General features: G+C 53.1%; 4 protein-coding genes across 4 annotated transcripts; 1 reads left to right on the forward strand and 3 right to left on the reverse strand.

Annotated features, from left to right (window-relative positions):
- Positions 1-820: 820 nt before the first annotated feature.
- Positions 821-13,011, forward strand: CKM354_000549200 (uncharacterized protein; the record flags this gene model as incomplete). The annotated part of the gene is made up of 2 exons (XM_044800768.1): positions 821-8,598; positions 8,685-13,011. 2 exons carry the CDS (start codon positions 821-823, stop codon positions 13,009-13,011), a joined length of 12,105 nt encoding a protein of 4,034 aa, XP_044656703.1.
- Positions 13,012-13,058: 47 nt separating this feature from the next.
- CKM354_000549300 (uncharacterized protein) lies at positions 13,059-15,053 on the reverse strand (the record flags this gene model as incomplete). The annotated part of the gene is made up of 2 exons (XM_044800769.1): positions 13,059-14,159; positions 14,229-15,053. The coding sequence occupies 2 exons, from the start codon at positions 15,051-15,053 to the stop codon at positions 13,059-13,061; spliced, it is 1,926 nt and encodes a 641-aa protein (XP_044656704.1).
- A 784-nt stretch (positions 15,054-15,837) lies between these two features.
- CKM354_000549400 (uncharacterized protein) lies at positions 15,838-16,272 on the reverse strand (the record flags this gene model as incomplete). The annotated part of the gene is made up of 1 exon (XM_044800770.1): positions 15,838-16,272. The coding sequence occupies one exon, from the start codon at positions 16,270-16,272 to the stop codon at positions 15,838-15,840; it is 435 nt and encodes a 144-aa protein (XP_044656705.1).
- Positions 16,273-16,978: 706 nt separating this feature from the next.
- CKM354_000549500 (snoRNA-binding rRNA-processing protein UTP15) lies at positions 16,979-18,634 on the reverse strand (the record flags this gene model as incomplete). Its single annotated transcript, XM_044800771.1, has 1 exon — positions 16,979-18,634. The coding sequence occupies one exon, from the start codon at positions 18,632-18,634 to the stop codon at positions 16,979-16,981; it is 1,656 nt and encodes a 551-aa protein (XP_044656706.1).
- Positions 18,635-19,151: the final 517 nt, after the last annotated feature.

Raw genomic sequence — 19,151 nt, forward strand, 5'->3', positions numbered from 1 at the left:
CCGATCAAGACGCGTGGTCGTCATTCCGTTTCTCCCTCAAACCACCACACGCCCTCCGTCCATCAATCCCAACCGCAAGCATTGAATCTTAGCGCGATGCTGTCTTCAGTAATCCGCATGTCGAAGCCGTCTCCGTTGCGCTACAGTACGAGCTGCCGACCCGATGGACGCTCAATCACAGCAAGACCGGGCTCATGCCCCAGAGACGGCCGCTGTGCTCTTGGCGCCCGCGAAGACATACCGCAGCGTGTCCGGCACTTGTGTCAGCTGGCCTCGAATGCACCTCCAGTTGTCTAATCAGTAGCTCTGAGGCCGAGTATGGCCCATCATCTCGGTGATGCCGACGCGGCGAGACCATGAAGATTTGTGCTGCAGCCGATAACACTGGCGCAGCACGTTGACCTGGACCCCAGACATGCGTTACGCTGCCGATTACCAGCCCATGTCGATGGTGTCGCGTGCGTGCATGTGTCGTAGCATTCCGCGCTAGAAGACTGTAGATCTTCGTTGGTGCTTCCAGATGGCAGCAGCCTGAACACGGTGTGTACGAACCCTCCCACGCGCCGATGAAATGCCCTGCTGTGGCTTCGTCTAGCAAATTAGCGACTATGCGAGGCTATCTGATGCCCTGGCAGCCATGCATACTCAATGTGCACAGAGCGAAGGCGACAGGTGAGAGCTGAAGCGCATCTGATCACCCTATCACGTTCATCAGTGCAATACCTACCATCTACGAACCTTTCTTGCTGCTCCCCCAACATTAACGACCCGCCTCATACTTCTTCACAACAGCCACTTGGACAGGACTTAGAATCTAAACATGCCAGAGCCTATCGCGGTCGTGGGCTCGTCCTGCCGATTTCCTGGAGGTGCTTCGACTCCTTCGAAATTATGGCAACTTCTCAAGAATCCACGCGATGTCCTGTCCGACATCCCCAAAGACCGCCTGGGGCTTGGCGCATTCTATCACGAAGACGGCGAGCATCATGGTTCGACGAACGTTGTTGCTAAGGCGTATCTACTCGAAGAGGATCCCAGACTCTTCGATGGCCCTTTCTTCAACATCAATCCTATGGAGGCAGACGCAATGGACCCACAGCAACGACTTCTACTTGAAAGCGTCTACGAATGCATCGAAAGTGCCGGATATCCACTTGACAAGATGCGAGGCAGTGCGACATCAGTGTATGTCGGCTGCATGACCAACGACTATAGCGATATCCAGGGGCGAGATCTAGAGATCATCAACCGCTACCATGGAACTGGTTCTACGAGAAGCATTTTGTCCAATCGTATATCTTACGTGTTCGATCTTCGAGGCCCTTCTGTGACCATGGACACAGCATGCTCATCATCACTTGCTGCTCTGCATTTCGCCGTGCAGTCATTACGCAACGGCGAGTCGACAAGCTCGATAGTCGGAGGCGTGAATTTGATTTTCGACAGCACATCCTACATATCCGAATCAAAGCTCCACATGCTGTCGCCCACGTCGCGCAGTTCAATGTGGGACGATTCAGCTGACGGTTATGCCCGAGGCGAGGGCGTTTCAGCACTGATGCTCAAAACGCTATCCCAGGCTGTAGCGGATGGCGACCACATCGAATGCATTATCCGTGAGACTGGAATGAACTCGGATGGCAGAACCACAGGAATGACAATGCCCAGCGGTGACGCGCAGGCCACGCTGATCCGTGATACATACGCTCGTGCCGGACTCGATCTAAACCTCAAGAGCGACCGACCGCAATACTTCGAAGCGCACGGCACCGGAACCATGGCTGGTGATCCTCAAGAAGCTCGCGGCATCTACAGCGCATTCTTTGGCCAGAATTCGGATGACAGCGCGGAGGAAGAATATGAAACGAAACTCTTCTGTGGATCAATAAAAACAGTGATCGGGCATTTGGAGGGCTGCGCTGGTCTTGCTGGTTTACTAAAAGCGTCGCTGGCGATCCAAAATGGAGTAATACCACCCAATTTACTCTTCCAGCGTCTGAATCCGGATATAAAGCCTTTCTACCACCGTCTCCAGGTTCCAACAGAAGCACTTCCATGGCCGTCTGGGATTTCGCCACGGCGTGCCAGCGTGAACAGTTTTGGGTTTGGAGGGACTAATTGTCACGCCATTATAGAACAATATGTTCCCCCTCCTGAGCCTGCAAAGGCAGCTGAGCAGACCTCTGTCGTTGATGAATTCTTTGCTGGGCCACTAGTTCTATCGGCTTACACCGGAAACGCGCTTGCAGCCAGCATCGAGTCTTTAGCCGATATGCTCGAAGACGATGGTAGCGATCTCAGCGTGGAAAAGCTTTCCTTCTTTACCCAGACGCGGCGGAGCACGTTCCCACAACGTATCTACTTCCCAGGAGGGTCTAGAGCTGCCCTTATCGAGGCCTTGCGGCCTTCCAGCTCCACGACGCCTTCTGAGCTCGGTGTGCGAGCCCCTATGAAACTCAAGTGGCACACACCTGGAATACTTGGCGTGTTTACCGGGCAAGGCGCGCAGTGGGCCACCATGGGCCGCGATATGGTGAACCGCTGTCACTTATTCCGGCAAAGTATTGACTCTTGCGAAGCTGCTCTTCAGTCACTACCGGATGGGCCAGCGTGGTCACTGAAAGATGAGCTCCTTCAAGAGCAATCGAAATCGCGTCTACACGAAGCAGCACTTTCGCAGCCGCTATGCACAGCCATTCAAATTGCTTTGGTAGACACGCTAAAAGCTTCGGGAGTTACCTTCCGTGGCGTTGTCGGACATTCTTCTGGTGAGATTGCGGCGACATATGCTGCTGGTCTACTCTCTGCCGCAGATGCCATGCGAGTCGCGTATTATCGCGGTCTGCATGCTCACCTGGCTCAAGGGAAGAACGGGCAGAGAGGAGCTATGTTGGCTGTCGGTCTAGGCATCGATGATGCAGAGGCTTTTTGTAAGCCCTTTGAAGGGCGACTGAGCGTGGCAGCCAGTAATTCTCCTACGTCTACGACCTTGTCCGGTGACGAGGATGTCGTGCAGTCTGCCAAGGCCACGTTGGACGAGAAGGGGACATTTGCAAGACTGCTCAAGGTCGACACAGCCTACCACTCCAGCCACATGCTGCCTTGTGCCAAACCTTATCTGGAGTCACTGAAGGCGTGCAATATAAAAGTGCTACCTCAGAACGAGGAATGCATTTGGATCTCGTCGGTCCACGGTCATGCTGAGATCCTGGACGACCCAGAGGATCTCGATGTGCTAGCCGATCAGTACTGGGTTGACAATATGTGCCAACCAGTGTTGTTTTCTGAAGCCATCGAATGCTCACTCTGGCGTGCCGGTCCCTTCGATCTTGCCATAGAAGTGGGCGCTCATCCAGCACTGAAAGGCCCCGCTACCCAGACAATTACGGCAATATTGGGCGCTAATGCGGCTCTGCCGTACACGGCAACGCTGCAACGAGGTCAACCCGACGTGCAAGCTTTCTCTGCTTCGCTTGGATCACTTTGGACAACTCTCGGTACATGGGTAGACTTCAACGGATGGAGAAGGGCATATCTTGGACCGGATTCGGCACCCGTGACCGCGGTTCCTAAAGGCCTCCCAGGCTACAAGTGGACTCATGATCAAATATTCTGGAAAGAGAGCAGAATTTCTGCTAGGTATCGTCTCGCGGAACGGGCGCCGCATGAGCTTTTGGGTAGACGCGCTCCTGACGATTCAGATCATGAGATGCGCTGGCGCAATATTTTAAAGGTCAGTGAACTCCCTTGGACTCGAGGCCACGTCTTCCAAAGAGCAATCCTGTTTCCCACTACAAGCTACATAGCGCTAGCGATCGAAGCTGCCGTGGAAATTGCTGGACTGGATCGAATCAAACTTATTGAGATTCGCGATCTGGTCATCCCACGCGCTCTCGTGCTAGAAGACAACCATACTGGGGTCGAGACCGTCTTCTCTGTTCGAAGGCAGCCTACCTCTGATGCCACATTCATCGAAGCGGAGTTCGCTTGCCACTCTAGCGTAAACGGCGGTGCTCTCGAAAAGAACTGCGGTGGCCGCGTGGTCATTGAATTGTTCCCATCCGCCGAGAATTTGGACGAAGAAGAAGTATCAGTACTGCCAACACGATGTTCTCCACGCTCCGGCACAACGTCAATAGAGGGTGAGGCGTACTATCAGGCCATTCTTAACACTACAGGACTGGACTATACAGGACTCTTCCGAGGCATGAAGCACATTCGCCGCTCAATGGGCTTCTCTAGTGCCGTGGCGTCCTGGCCTGTCGAGGAAGTGGGAAATCGTTATCTTGTTCACCCGGGTTTGTTGGATGTCGCTCTGCAGGCGATATTGGCAGCGTTTGTCAACCCTACCCGAATCCCAATCCGAGGATCACTGTTGCCTTCTGCATTGGCTCGCCTAGTTTTTGATCCGCATACGAGTGCTATCACGGAAGACGGCAAAGAGGTAGTGTTCGAATCAGACTGTTTCTTGACGACGAACACCGTTCGCTCTGTAGAGGGCGATATCCACGTGTTCGGGCCATCAGGCAAATGTATGATGCAAGTCGAGGGCTTCAGAATGGACAATTGGACGGAACCGAGCGCAAAAGAAGATCGCCCTGTATTCTCTCGTCTCGAATACAAACCGGACCTCTTCTATGCGAACGGCAACGACCTTACTGAACTCAATCCCGATGACGCTGAGCTCAGGCTAATCGAGGCGGTAAATCGAGCGTCCTTCTACTACCTTCGTGCGTTTTTCTCTTCCATTACCGAAGCGCAGATGGCAGAATGGACATGGGATCGACAGGCTTTCTGCAAAGCCGCAAAGCAGGTGCTGCAGCTCACGGCGGACGGCAAGCACCCAGTGGCGCGAAAGTCATGGCTGAATGATACCGCAGCACTCATGGCAGAGTACAAGCAAACACCAGCTCTCCAAAACCAACCAGACATGAGAGCCATTCATGTCGCAGGCGAGCATCTCGCACAAGTCATGGCTGGCGAGGAGCGTGCACTCGAGATTTATCTTCGCGAGGGCGTCTGGGCTCCTCTTTACTCACATGGCCGATACCAGGTTCGACTTAATAAGACCATAGCGGACCTGGTGCGTAGCTTTGCCCACCGATACCCTCGTGCAAATTTCTTGGAAGTCGGTGCAGGTAGTGCTGGAACTACTGTAGGAATTCTGGATCAGCTTGGAGGTGCTCTTGGTCAATACACTTTCACTGATATCTCTGCCGGTTTCTTCGAAAAGGCGCGGGAGCGACTGGCAAAGACTGAAGCTGCCGCAGCAGATCGAGTTGTCTACAAAGTTCTTGATCTCGAACGCGATCCTCAGGAGCAAGGCTTCGAGCCAGAATCTCAGGATGTGATCATCGCAGCAAACGTCTTGCACGCAACGGCAGATCTCAAGAAGTCCGTGGAAAGTGTTCGTCGCCTTTTGAAGCCAGGAGGATACTTGTTCATGCTTGAGGTGACAGGCGAATATCTCGAAGGCTTGCTCCTCATGGGCCCACTTGAGGGTTGGTGGCTTGGAAATCGTGAAGGTAAAGCTAGTCAACCTGGTTTGACGCTCTCAGGCTGGGACGATCTTCTGCGTGAGACGGGCTTCACTGGAGTCGACAAGCACCAGAGCGACATACCCGACTCTGCTACGCATGCCGTCTCCGTTGTCGTGTCACAAGCCACGGACACACGCATCGAGATGCTTCGTGAACCACTCGAATATCTCGATGAGCTACCTGTCAGTGATCAAGTGCTGATCATAGGCGGAGAGTCACTGGCAACGTCGAAGACCATTCGAAGCATTTCTCAGCAGGTGTCGCGTTTTGCTGGACGCGTTCAGGTCGTTCAAAGCGTTGACAAGATCGATCTGGATGCGCACACCTCGGCTCCTACGGCAGTCATTGCGTTGTGCGAGCTGGAGCGACCATTCTTTGCCGATCCCGTCACTGAGTCACGTTTGAAGAAGCTTCAAGCTCTCTTTGCCCATGCGACGGATGTGTTGTGGGTTACCACTGGACATCTAGACGAACATGATCCTTCGTCAGCCATGATGATAGGCCTGTGCCGCACGATGGTCGTGGAGTTGGAACACCTGAATCTCCAATTCTTGAATACCACCACGAAGGGCACCAGAGCTTCCGATGCTCGCCTCATGGTTGAAGCATTCATACGCCTCAAATTGAGTGCTTCGGATTCCTTCGCCGCCTCGCCAATTCTTTGGTCGAATGAGCCTGAGTTGACAGTGTCCTCAGAAGAAGAAGTTCTGATCCCGCGTCTTCTGCCTGACGTGGAGCGCAACGACCGCCTCAACTCCGCCGCGCGGCACATCACCAAAGAAGTAACTTCAGTCGATGTGGACAGTCCGCAGTACACGGCTGTGACTCATAACGGCCATCTTAGGATCGAAGAAGATGCTCCTTGGCTACTTCCTGCAAAGCGGCAAGCTTTGGCGCCTGCAGATACTGTTACGATCCAAGCTAGTCTCTCGGTGACAGTGCCAGGGTCAACCTCCGCCGTCCTGATCACGGGCTATGATCAACAACGCAAACGAGTTCTTGCGCTCGTCGGTTCGCACAGTACACAGCTTGCGGTGCCTGCTGCCTCCGTCCTTTATCTCAAATCAGAGCGACCATATACTGCCAAGCAGCTGCGAACTTGTGCTCAACTCATCTTGGCTCAGCACGTACTTGCGGCTGTTTCAACTCGTGCGGCCGAGAGAGAGTTAAAAGTCATCGTACACGGTGCTTCAGCAGCTCTGGCCGATGCCATTACGCATCTAGCTGCGCAAGAGCATGATCTTGTCTTCACGGAGTCAACATCAAGCGCTAAAACCGACATTATGAACGCCGTTCGTCTGCATCCCCGGTCGTCTAACTACATTATACAACGAGCACTACCGCCCAACGTTGGCTTCGTCGTGGATCTCACTAAAGGTGAAGCTGTGGGTTCTAAGCTAACTTCCATCTTCCCTGGCGTTGCACTGGATTTGGACAACCTCGTCTACGAAGGCAAATCTCTGCTCCTTTCCGAATTGGAGAGCTCGTTTGAGGGAGCTCTTGCCGCGAATGTTCTCAAACCGGAGGAAGCAGAAGCCAATGTACCGGCACACCTCTTGAGCAATGCACCAGCTTCCACCCTCAACTATCCTGCTGTTGTGGACTGGTCAATCGATGCCGAACATCCTTTGCAAGTTACAGTGAAACCCATCGACGGCCGTGGACTCTTCTCACCTGACAAATCGTACCTTATGGTCAGTCTGGTATCAACCCTGGGTCGTTCGATCTGCAGATGGATGATCGAAAATGGAGCTCGACACATTGCCTTAGCAAGTCGCAGTGCCAAGGTCGACCCTCAGTGGCTCGAAGAGATGGCTCAACTCGGAGCCAATGTGCGTGTTTACAGAATGGATGTTTCTGACAGGGAGTCGGTTCGAAGCACAGTCGCTACGATGCGCGCTGAGATGCCACCAATTGCAGGAGTTGCGAATGCTGCTCTTGTGCTTCGAGATCGCCTTTTCCTTGACATGGAACTGGCAGATATGACCGAGGTACTTGCGCCAAAGGTCGATGGGTCTTTCAACTTGCACGAGGAGTTTGATGATCCTACGCTGGACTTCTTCATTCTGTTCTCGACTCTGTCTTGTGTCATTGGCAATGCAGGTCAATCCAACTACGATGCTGCATCTCTCTACCAAGTCATGCTGGCGAAGCAACGCCGTCAGAAGGGACTTCCAGCATCCGTCATGGAGGTCGGCTGTGTGGCAGACGTGGGATACGTTGCCGAGCGTGGCCAATCACTGTTTGACAAACTTGCGCGCACCATGAAGCTGCCTTTGGCTGAGGCTGATGTGCATCAGCTCTTCGCTGAAGCGGTAGCAGCAAGTCCGGTGCGTGAAGGCGAAGTCGTGGACTCCACTACTGCCGAAATTGTGTCGGGAATGGGCTATTATAACTACACTCCTAACACTCCCTTCGAAGCACACCCTCCGTGGTTCAACAACCGCCTGGCGGCTCATTACGTGAGAGAAGAACGAGGGTCCAGCATCGTGACAAGTGGAGCAGATGGTGATAATCTATCCGTTGCTGCTCAACTCGATGCTACTACGACTGAAGACGCGGCGGCCTCTGTTCTCACTCGAGCCTTGGCAGCCAGAGTGGAGACGATGCTGCAGATGGCCAGCGGCAACTTCAAGGTCGACGCTTCTTTGCTTGATGTGGGCATAGATTCACTTTTGGCAGTCGAGCTGCGCACCTGGTTCCTGAAGGAAGTTCACGTCGATGTGCCTGTCTTGAAAATCCTGGGCGGAGACAGTGGTGAGGCCATTTGTGCCTTTGCTGCCAGTCAATATTTGGCAGAGAAAAATAAGACAGCCAAGGAACCGCAATCTGCCGCCGGCAAAGACGAGTTATCTTCACCCGAGGCAGATTCACAGAAGGATGATGCGGCAAGCGTTTCAGGATCAGACGAGAAACAGTCGGGCTCCTCGAGCTCAAGTGACGCTGGCGATTCTGCTATGGCCACCAGCGTGAGCACGATGGGGGCGGAAGAGAAGGAAGACATAAACCCTCCGCAAACACTACAAGATACTGCGCCCATGACGCACGCTCAGGCAAGGTGAGTCTTGTCCTGTCGTCGTCCGATAGTTTACGAGAATTGCAATAAAATCTCCCTTGCTGACCAAATACTCCTCAATGCTGTAGAATGTGGATTGCCGACCATGTTTCATCCGATCAGACCCAGAACAACAATGTGCTAATTTACGATCTCAACGGGTTTGTCAATGTGACTCGCCTTCGTCGTGCAGTTGCCACCGTCGTTGCCCATCACTCAGGACTCCATACCTGTTTCTTCCAGGACGCTACAAATACCCCTCTGCAAGGCCGTTTGGAAACTCCACTGGACTGTTTCAAGCATATTTCATCATCCAACGCCGGCAAGACTGACGACGAGTTGATTTGCCAAGTAGAAGATGAGCTGAGCACACGGAAATGGCGACTGCAGCGCGGCGAAGCTCTCGAGGTTATTTTGGTGTCTCATGCGAGCGACAAGCACACTTTGCTGATTGGATACCATCATATCGCTATGGACGGCTCGGCTTGGCGTACATTCTTTAGAGACTTGCACATGGCTTACCAGGGCATAGCTTTACAGACTCCTGGTAGGTCTTTGACCGAGATCGCTACAAATCAAACACAACGTGCTGTTGACGGATCGAGTACGTTCTGGAAGGAACAACTATCGCCAATACCCGATTCCATGCCACTCCTGCCGTTCGCCTCGACCAAGAGTCGCCCTCATCTTGACGGTTTCAAAAACCACACAAGCACTACAGAGCTGCCTGGACCGATCGTGGATCGCATCAACGGCATCAGCCGGTCTCTCGGCGTTACTGCAGTCAACTTCTACTTGGCTGCCGTTCAATACCTCCTAGCACGCATCACACATACTCCAGATATCTGCATTGGAGTTACTGACTCCGGTCGTGATGCGGAGACAGCTGAGACTGTTGGGTTCTTCCTCAACCTATTGCCATTCCGACTACGCAAAACAGACTCGCAATCGTTCGCGGACCTGATCCAACAAGTCAACAGCACATACCGTGAAGCACGTAAGCACTCAAGCGTGCCATTCGATGAGATACTGGAAGGTGCGGGCGTCAGTCGTGATCCCACATGCACACCACTTTTCCAGGTTGGCTTTGATATTCGTCCGGGACAGTCCGCTGAAATCCCCCTTGGCAACTGCAAATTGAGCATCAGGGACGCCGTTGACTCCGTTCTACCTTACGATATCACCTTCTGTGTGGTGCCAATGCCTACCACTGGCCCATCCTATGTTCAAGTCCATACTCGAACGGATTTGTACTCGCCAGAGGCCACGGAGTTGCTCGCGCATATGTACATCACACTCCTGGAGAGCGTCGTCCAAGAGTCCACCGTCAGCAGCTCAATCGAACGACTTCAGATCTATCCTAGTGCAGGCATCCAGAAAGCTCTCGACTTTGGAAGCCCCAAGGCTACGGCTTTCGAAGGTTGGCCGTCGACTATTACTGCAAGATTTGACCAAATTGCCAGCGACCATGCGACCACGGCTGCGATTCGGGATGTCTCTGGCTTCTTGAGCTATGCAGAGCTGTTGACAGCCATCACAAGCTTGTCCAAGCGCCTCTTACCTCACAGAGGACAACGAATCGCGGTTTTGTGTGAGCCTCAGCGAGAATGGATCGTTGGCATGCTCGCCATTTTCAGGATAGGAGCCACCTTCATCTCGCTCGACGCGACACTACCTCCTGAACGACTTGTAGCCATGATAAATGCAAGTGAGGCGACTATCGTTCTGTGTCATGCTGCCACTAAATCTTTGAGCTTCCAAGTTGTCTCCAAATCCGGGTCCGCAGCTGAGGTGCTGTGTTTGGAAGACACCGATCCGGACGCCAGCGAGGCCACGAGAGTCGAGAATCTGGAAGACACATCCAAAGCATCGCTGATACTCTGCACCAGTGGTACAACAGGTGTTCCAAAAGCCATCTTGCTCTCATCCCGCGGCTTCCTAAATTTCCTTGGCAACCAAGCCGAGATACATGGCGTGCAAGAAGGCGAGGTCATCCTGCAAAAGGCCAACTTGGGTTTCGATATGGCCATTGCTGAGGCTCTACTTGCTCTAGCACATGGAGGTACTCTGATCATCGCCCCGCAAGCGAGTCGTGGAGACCCTGTCGCTTTGACAGACTTGATGGTTCGCGAGAACGTGAGCCTTACTTTCGCCTGTCCTACCGAGTATCTCATGTGGCTCCATTATAGCAAAGACAAGCTGTCCGACTTGACACGATGGCGTTTGGCGCATTGTGGAGGAGAAAAGGTACCTGAGGCTCTTCGCAGGGAGATGCAAAATCATCCTTGCAGTCCAGTATTCGCGGATGCGTATGGACCTACTGAGATTTCGATTTGCGTCACAATGGAGCATGACGAAAGAGATGATATCCAGGATCCATTGACGCTAGGCGCGACCTCAGTCGGACGACCTCTTGCCAATGTTGGAGCTTTTATTCTGGATCCTTATGGCCACGTTTGTCCACCTGGTGTTCCCGGAGAGATTTGCGTCACTGGACATGGAGTCGCGCTCGGCTACGTTGATGCTGATGCGACAGCCAAGTCGTTTATCGAGGACTTCGAGATCCAAGATGGCAACGGAGCCACACGTTCTGAGGGAAGAATGTACAGAACTGGAGACCGAGGCGTTTGGAGAGCAAATGGCACTCTTGGCTATCTGGGCAGGATGGTTGACGACACTGTTGTCAAAATCCGTGGACTGAGAACGGATCTTACAGATGTCGAGAACGCCGTTCTGTCTCATGGCGCTCACATTATATCCGACGTTGCGGTGACGTTCCATCAGCAGAATGAAGATGCATTCCTCGTCGCCCACGTGGTTCCCAACGACCAGAACGACGAGCCTCCTGCTAATCACGATGGCAATAAGACTTCGGAGGACAAGAATGGCGAGCTTGAAGCATCAATGGAGGCCTTCATGCAACGTTTGCCTCTGCCACGACACATGAGGCCAAGCCGGGTTGTCATACTCCTAACAATACCTATGACAGCTAATGCTAAAATTGATCGCCGAAAGCTTGCCCAGACTCAACTACCACCAAGATCCACTACTTTTGTTGAAGGAAAAGGCGCATCCAAGTTCACAACTCTGAAGGAAGTGGAGCTACATCTACTATGGAAGCGTATCCTTGATCGCGCGGACATTCCACGACAGCCCGAAGTGGACTTCTGGGCCATGGGAGGATCATCTCTGCACCTAGTGAAATTACAGGCAGCGATTCGCACAGATATGTTCGTCGACCTGTCGATTCGCGACTTGTTCATGCATAGCACGATTGGAAGTATGGCAGAGTTGATTTCCGATCGAGTTTCAGACCTACCTGCTCGAGAGACAATCAATTGGGACCAGGAGACGAGACTACCTGATGACTTGAAGTTGGCTTTACGCGCATCGAGCTCAGATCCAACGGCTGCGGCGGACGTTGCGTCGTGCAAGGAGATTCTCCTCACTGGCGCGGACACTTTTCTGGGTGGCCATATACTGCAGTCGTTGCTGCACAATCCATCGATCCGCCGGGTTCACTGTCTCGCAGTACCGTCTTTGAGCAAATTGCCCGCAGGGACTGATGTCTCACGCATCGTCATCTACGAGGGCAGTAACCTCCATCAAAAAAACTTCGCACTAAGCGAGGAAATGACCACAAGCCTCCTGGGAAGCGTCGATCGAATCATAGTAGCAGGAAGCCACGGCCATTGCCTACACAACTACGCCTCCCTTCGACAAACGAATGTTGCGAGCACAAAAACTCTAGCGACCTGGGCATCTCGTTACCGATTGCCAATTCACTTCGTTTCTTCCAGCCGAGTGACGCTTCTCGCGAAAGAGGCTCACGCCGCGCTTCCACCTGTCAGCGTTAAGACGCATCCCCCGAAGAACGATGGATCTGAAGGATTGACGGCATCGAAATGGGCATGCGAGGTCTTCCTCGAAAACTTTGCAGACGAAGCCAGCAAAGTCGGAGGGAATTTCTCCATTACCATTCATCGTCCCTGCTCAGTAGTAGGCGATCAAGCACCTTCAGACGATGCTCTCAACTCCATTCTGAGATTCTCGGCCCTAATGAGCGCTGTCCCGCAAGTGTCCAAACTACCCGTCACTGGGTTCTTTGATTTCGCACCAGTGGAGCAAGTTGCCGCAAGCATTGCTGAAGCCGCTATCCAGACAGAACAGCCACCACATCTCCGCTTCCGCCATCACAGCGGAGGTGTGGAGGTACGACCGGCCGAGCTGAAAGAGTATATGGAGAAGTTTTACGGCAAAGAGTTCGAGGAGCTCGAGCTTGAGCAATGGATTGTGAAGGCTTCTGAGCTGGGCATTGAGCCCATGATCGCGATCTACTTGCGCGCTGTCTTCTCGAGGGGACAGCAATTAATCTTCCCCTTCATGGGAGCATCGGCTTCAGAGGCCGATGCATAGTCCTTTGAAAAGAATAGTAACCATAATTTAGCAACCATGCACAACGTCTACCAGCTTCCACTCCTCCTCAACAGAACTTCGCCACCCTCGGTATTACTGTATCCAGCAACACTCGGTTTCAGAATTGCCTCCTTCACGAGGTCCTGTACAAGCCCGTATATCATCCCGTCACACCCCTTCGCGGCCATAATATCCACCGTCACAGGCAAAACCTCCTCATGCTGCGTGATATTACTGTAATACTTCGCTGAGCCTATTGGCACCACGAAATCAGGACCTCCCCAGAATGGCGACGCGCGACTGATAATGTTCCCGCCCAAAGGCACAGTCGGAGGATCTTGATAATCATTCCTGTAATTGACTGTAGCTTGAGAACCAACGTACAGCAGCAGAGAGTCACTGCAGGTCTGTTCGTTTGGCACCAGGACGTGGTCGGAGAACCAATCAGCAAAAAGTGTGCGATTGGCATTGGCTTCGTCAACAGCAGTCTCGGGAAACGAGTCTCCCCAGGTCCATCGGACTAAGGGAGCGGGGTCGATGAAAGGACAGCGACCGTCGTGAGCGGCCGCGTAGTCTGCGAAGAATGGATCGCGGACGAGAGAAGCTTGGCGTTTGGCGATGAGGGTGCCGTAGGTGAGATATGTCAAGTCTGATAGAGTGGTGTTGAGGTCGCTTGTGGCATTCCATGCAGCTTCAATGTTGTATACTGCAATCTCGGCGTCGAGAAAGGCGCTAACATTCTTCAAAAAATCCAGAAGGAGGTCGTCCCCACTGGAAGACACGTTTTGAGGAAATCCGTACGCCTTGATCTGGTTTGGATAAGAGTGCGAAATGGTAATGTTAGACAAATATAGAGCCTGAGCTGCTTCGGTCCATAGGATGGGATCTGTTGTCAGAAGACCGGCGGTATCTAGTTCGGGCGCTAGAGGCATCGTGTTCTCCAGCGAGACAAGATCGTGTGATGGTCGGTTGCCGTACAGACCCTGTCTCTGAGATGGGCCACGAACAGATCCGCCTGTGTCACTTCCGAGCGTGAGATCCAGCCAAGGATAGGATGCAGCACCAGCACCAGGACCAGAAGAGGAAGACGATGGATCTTGATAACCATCACCTCGAGGATTGAAGGGACTGTGATAGTCGACCCAGTCCTGGAGGAGAATATATGTCAGCAACTGCCTCTGTTTAACAACTGGCGTCAGCATCCGATCTATACTTACAGCTGTTGCCTTTTCTCCGTTCGCGAACTGAGAAGTAATCATCTTGCCAACAATGACAGCACCCGCATCGATGAGTCGCTTCACTGGCGTAGCATGTTCGATAGCTGGGCCATAAAGATGGTACCAGGCACGATTGCCATTTCCCGTTCGTAGCCCTGCAAGATCATAAATATCCTTGATCCCAAGACGCACGCCTGCGAGGGGTTTCTCGGCAGATTTGGTGTAGTAAAGTCTGGAAGGAACGGCTATAGCCAAGGACTGTCCGGGCAGGCCAGCTGGCAGGACACTAAAGGAGCCGTCCGGGTTGGCAATAACTGACTCGGTGAAGGCACCAGCGAAGTCGCTGTACAGTCTCCAGGCTTGGTAGACTTGACCTGTGGAGGAGAGAAAGTAAGGCCCGGGAGGTAGGATTGTGGCGTTCTTCACGTAGCTGCTGAAAACATGGGTGGTCGTGTTCGTGGAATTGGTGTATTCGGGAACGCTGTACCCTCGCGGTCGGGGAGCAACGTATTGTAGGTAGATATTGCCGAGGAAGCCATCTGTGAAGACGTCGTCTGAGGCCCCGTAATTCGCTATAGCCGCATGCAAGCTTTGACTGGTGAAAGCTGGGTCGTTGACAGTGACCACGGTCAAAGGTGTAAGGCCTCCGGATCTCGCTGCTTCGGCGCCAATAGACTTGGGTGCGTGGATCAAAGTCACTGGCTCGGCAGGTAGGTAATAATCGATGCCATCTAGTTGAACAGTCTGACCCGTGGCCTTGAATTCAAAAGAATGAACCGGTCGTGATATCAGCGAGAGCCCGATCACCGCTAGCGAGAAGAGCATTATGAAAGATGCCGAAACCAACTGTGTCCATCGTGAGCATTGCAGTGGACATTGATCTTATATCTCAAGTCTTGGATATCATTGACACCAGAGAATCTATTCTATTCTAGTCACTATCTCCGCCGGTTGGCGAGTTTGAAGGCCACGGGCGTCGGATGCAAGCTACGCATATTTGGCAGAGATAGCATTAATAACAGATCACTCAAGCGCTCAATTACCGCAGAAGCTCGAAGGCTATCTTTTCTCGATAGCAGCTTGTTGTGGCTGGGCAGCAAATACTCGATGCGCCGTCAGCTCAGCCTATCTCGGCCAGATGGCGACGATAAGGATGTTGATGTGGGTCGGTGACATTTGGCGTCTCGGGATGCTAAGAAGAACATGTTACGAGGGAGCGAGTTCCTGGCACTCTACGAGCGGCGGCATTTAACTTGATACAAGTACGGCGCATGTTTCTATGCGTGCAGCTCAAAATCGACTTGTGGCGTTCACCAGCACACAGCCGGCCATCTTGCAAATTGCAAAGACAACAAAATCAAGACAGAGACTTCCGATGGACGTGAAATGAGGCACTTGCGGTTTGTTGTCGCGATAAAGGTATATTCTTGACCAAGCAAGCGTCGCAGACTATCGATCGTCTCGTTGGCGCCAAGTACTGATGTGCTTTAATCTCCAACGGCAGTGATGAGGATCGCACTTCCCATTCTCAATCCGCACTCTATGCTACAATGTGCGCCAGAAAGTGACGCCTAGCGTTGCCCATCGTTTGCAAATCCGGCCACAGAATTCAGATGTCCATCGAAGTGATCTCCTCAGATATGCCGATTTCTTTTGCTTTGACAACCATCTCCACCATCGCCTGAACCTTCACCAGCCTCTCAGGAATGCCTGCTGTTGCAAGTCTGATCTTGGTATTGCCTAGCCTAGTATCCTCGAGATCTGTTTGAGAATGGCTTGCGGAGCCCAGGCTCGCATCGAGTACGGGACTGTCCAGTATTGTGCATTGCACAGCGGTGACTCGATGGTTCCCAGCCGCAACGTTCTGTGCGAGAATGCCGGAAATGCTTGCGTGGGCTTTTGTCGATAATGCGAGATAGGCAGTAATGTAACGTGACCTGCTTGTCGCGAATGAACGAGTGGTGTGTCTGGCGTTGTTGATAAGTGCTCTGCTGAGCTGCTTCATGCTGGCTTCGACCAGCGAGCACGATGTTGTAAATGCCATTTCGGATCACTGGTTGCAATACAATTTTCGTCGGAAGAAATGTATCTAGAGGCTCTGTCTCAGCGGAAACAGCTGCATGTATAGTGTTTCGACTGCAATCACGAGATGGCGAGAGCAACTGTCTCCGATGTACTCCGCATAAAATCCGACACAGCCGCTGGCCTATGAGCGGCATGCAAGGGCATCGCTCCACAACAATGAGGAACATGCGGGGGCGGCAGTGAATCAGCGGCAATTGCAGCTCGGAGTATGTGGGTATAGCCAAGAAATCATTATTGAAGCAGAGCGCTCTTTCTTGTTGCGCTGTCTCTTCTACGTTCCTCAGCTATTCCGGATCCTCGAAGATGGTTGATAGCTCGCCGTCGCTCGAAAAGTTCTCTCTCCTTCGCCATTATGCTTGCAATGAAGTCGAGATAGAACTTCCTAGACCCTTGGAGACCTGTGGCTTGCTGGAAAATAACCCTCGAGCGTGTTTCGCACGCGCTAGCGAGAGCATGCCATCATCTTTCTGCATGAAGCATGCACCGACGTGCGGGAAACTGACGGTTCCAAGGGAATATGTGCAATTGTCTCTGCCTAAGCAGCGCTGCAGTGTCTCCCTTTCCTGGCGCGGCTAGGGATTAGCATCAAGCTGTTAACAGAGGCTCTTGTGTCGTCCATCTTGCAGCTCGTGTAGTTCGTCCTGAACGGGAGGCAGGGGCTTGTTTCAACCCGACTCGAGCACATCAACCATACCCAACGTGCGGTGAGCAGCTGTGGCCCAATCGGCCGCTTGCCTGACCTTAGCCTTGATTTTGTGTATCAAAGCAACGACATCCTTCTCGCTGCCATCGTCCATCTGCCAATCGCCAAGCTTGTGACTGTACAGATCCAAGATGACCAGCAGAACATCGTACATCAGATTGATGTATTGTGGATGACCGACATATCTGTGCACCATGGTCATGATGGGGAGGAGCCGGTATGCCGAACGTTCGGCCAATGCCGTGCGCAGTGCACTCCGATGTCTCAAGACTGTGATCAAGGTCATGAGCTCGTCTCTACTGTGTTGTTTAGAGCCGGATGCTGGCAAAATCTCATCCAGTGCTTTCGCATATTCACCTGCACGCAAGTTCTTTTGCCAAGGCTTGAGCTTCTTTTGGCGCGGGCGGTCGTTGCCAGTGATTACAATGTCGGCGCCCTCGCCTTTGAAGTCCTTGCCTCGATCGCGTGCTCGAACGCCCTGCCGCATATCCTTCTTTTTCTGTTTCCGCTCATATTCGTCCGCCTCGCCTGCCACCAGCGCTGCCATCTTCTTTTCTCTCTCTCGCACCTTCGCCTTTTCCGCACCTGCCAATCGTGTCCGAAGAGACAGCAGTCCGCTTTGAAGCCCTACTGCCAGATGTCTATCGTCTCGTTCGCCATCGCTGTTAGCTGCCCCGGGCACAACCGCCAAACTCAGGATTGGCGACGGATATTTGAAGGCGGCAACCACTTCCCAGCTGGCGGTGTTGTGCACTTTGACGTGGCCGTCCAACGCTCCGGTCAATATGCGCGTCCCGTTCTGCGCCGAAGAAAGTGCCATGACATCCTTTTGGTGGGAACGAATCACATGCTCAGCCTGTCCCGCTACCAGATTGACGATGGAGACTTCATTGCCCGCCGCGACTGCTAGACTTGCGCTGTTGAGGGAGAGTATATCCTCGACCTTGTTGCCAAACTTGAAAGTCAAGGCCGATCGCCCGCCCTTCTGTCTCGTGTCCCAAATGCGCACCGTCTGGTCGTAGCTGCCACTGACGAGCATATTTCCGCCATGGCCTGGCAAGTAGCCGCCAGTGCGCACATAGTCATCATGTCCAATACCAGTCCATTTTGCAGCGTCTTCGGTCAAGTCCCACACGCGCACCGTTCGGTCGTCGCTGCAACTCATCAAGTCTGTGAGCACGCTTGGGCTCCACCGCACGATATGCACAGGCTGCTTGTGTGCATGCTCGCCCCGCCATTGCCTCAGAATAGCCCGTGACCCCGTGTCGAAGGCCTGTATGATGCCACTGTCGCCTCCCGCAAGCACAATGCGGCCGTCGCGCCTCAGAACACCCGATCGCGCTGTATCATCCACACCGAATCTGCTGATTGTCTTGACCAATTTCCTCGTCTTAGTGCTGTACGTCTGTACTCTGCTACCACTCGTGATTGCAAAAGTGTCTGCTTGCGAGCCTGAAGGGTTGTAGCCGGGAACGGTGATGGACGTGATACCGGCGTTGTGAGGCGATGGGAGCAGAAGCTGGTTCTTGAATGTCTTCCAATATGTTGTGTCGACCGTCTCTGGCGCTGGACCCGGAGCCGACCGTATGGGTGCAACGGGTTTCACTTCGGCGGCCATGACTGCTACGACTTGGTATGCTCGTGTGCTATCGCATCATGCAGTTGCACAAATCGACGTTCGAAGCTTCCGCTGGCATACTTTTTTGCTAGCGGTTCGGATACCGGCAACGCTAGTCAGGCCAGCCCTTCTTACGCTTGGCGGGGCTCCCATCGCGCGATCAAGCGCGACGCGTTCACCTTCACCTCGTGCAAGTCGCATCGCCACGTCCGTCCTACCTGCCGCGATCAACGTCCCATGCGCCCAGCACCGTGCAGAACTGCGAATGGCGCCGCATGCTGATGCCATTCTTCTGACCGCGCTCGAACTCAAGCGTGAACTCATCGCTGACAGGTGAAGTTTCCGTCCTCAATGACCAGCAGTCGCTCCACGGGCAGGGCCCAGACTTATATGCATCAGAGGTCCGGCCTAGACTATCCGCAGATCCGATCTCGTCGATAGCCACTGAGAGCTGTTCTGCTAGAGCGAGTCTGCTGGCAGCATGAGAATATGGCAAGCACCACGCGTGGCAAAGCGT

This window comes from Cercospora kikuchii (assembly GCF_019650295.1).
Source record: "Cercospora kikuchii DNA, contig_00003, whole genome shotgun sequence".
Lineage (NCBI taxonomy): Eukaryota > Fungi > Ascomycota > Dothideomycetes > Mycosphaerellales > Mycosphaerellaceae > Cercospora > Cercospora kikuchii.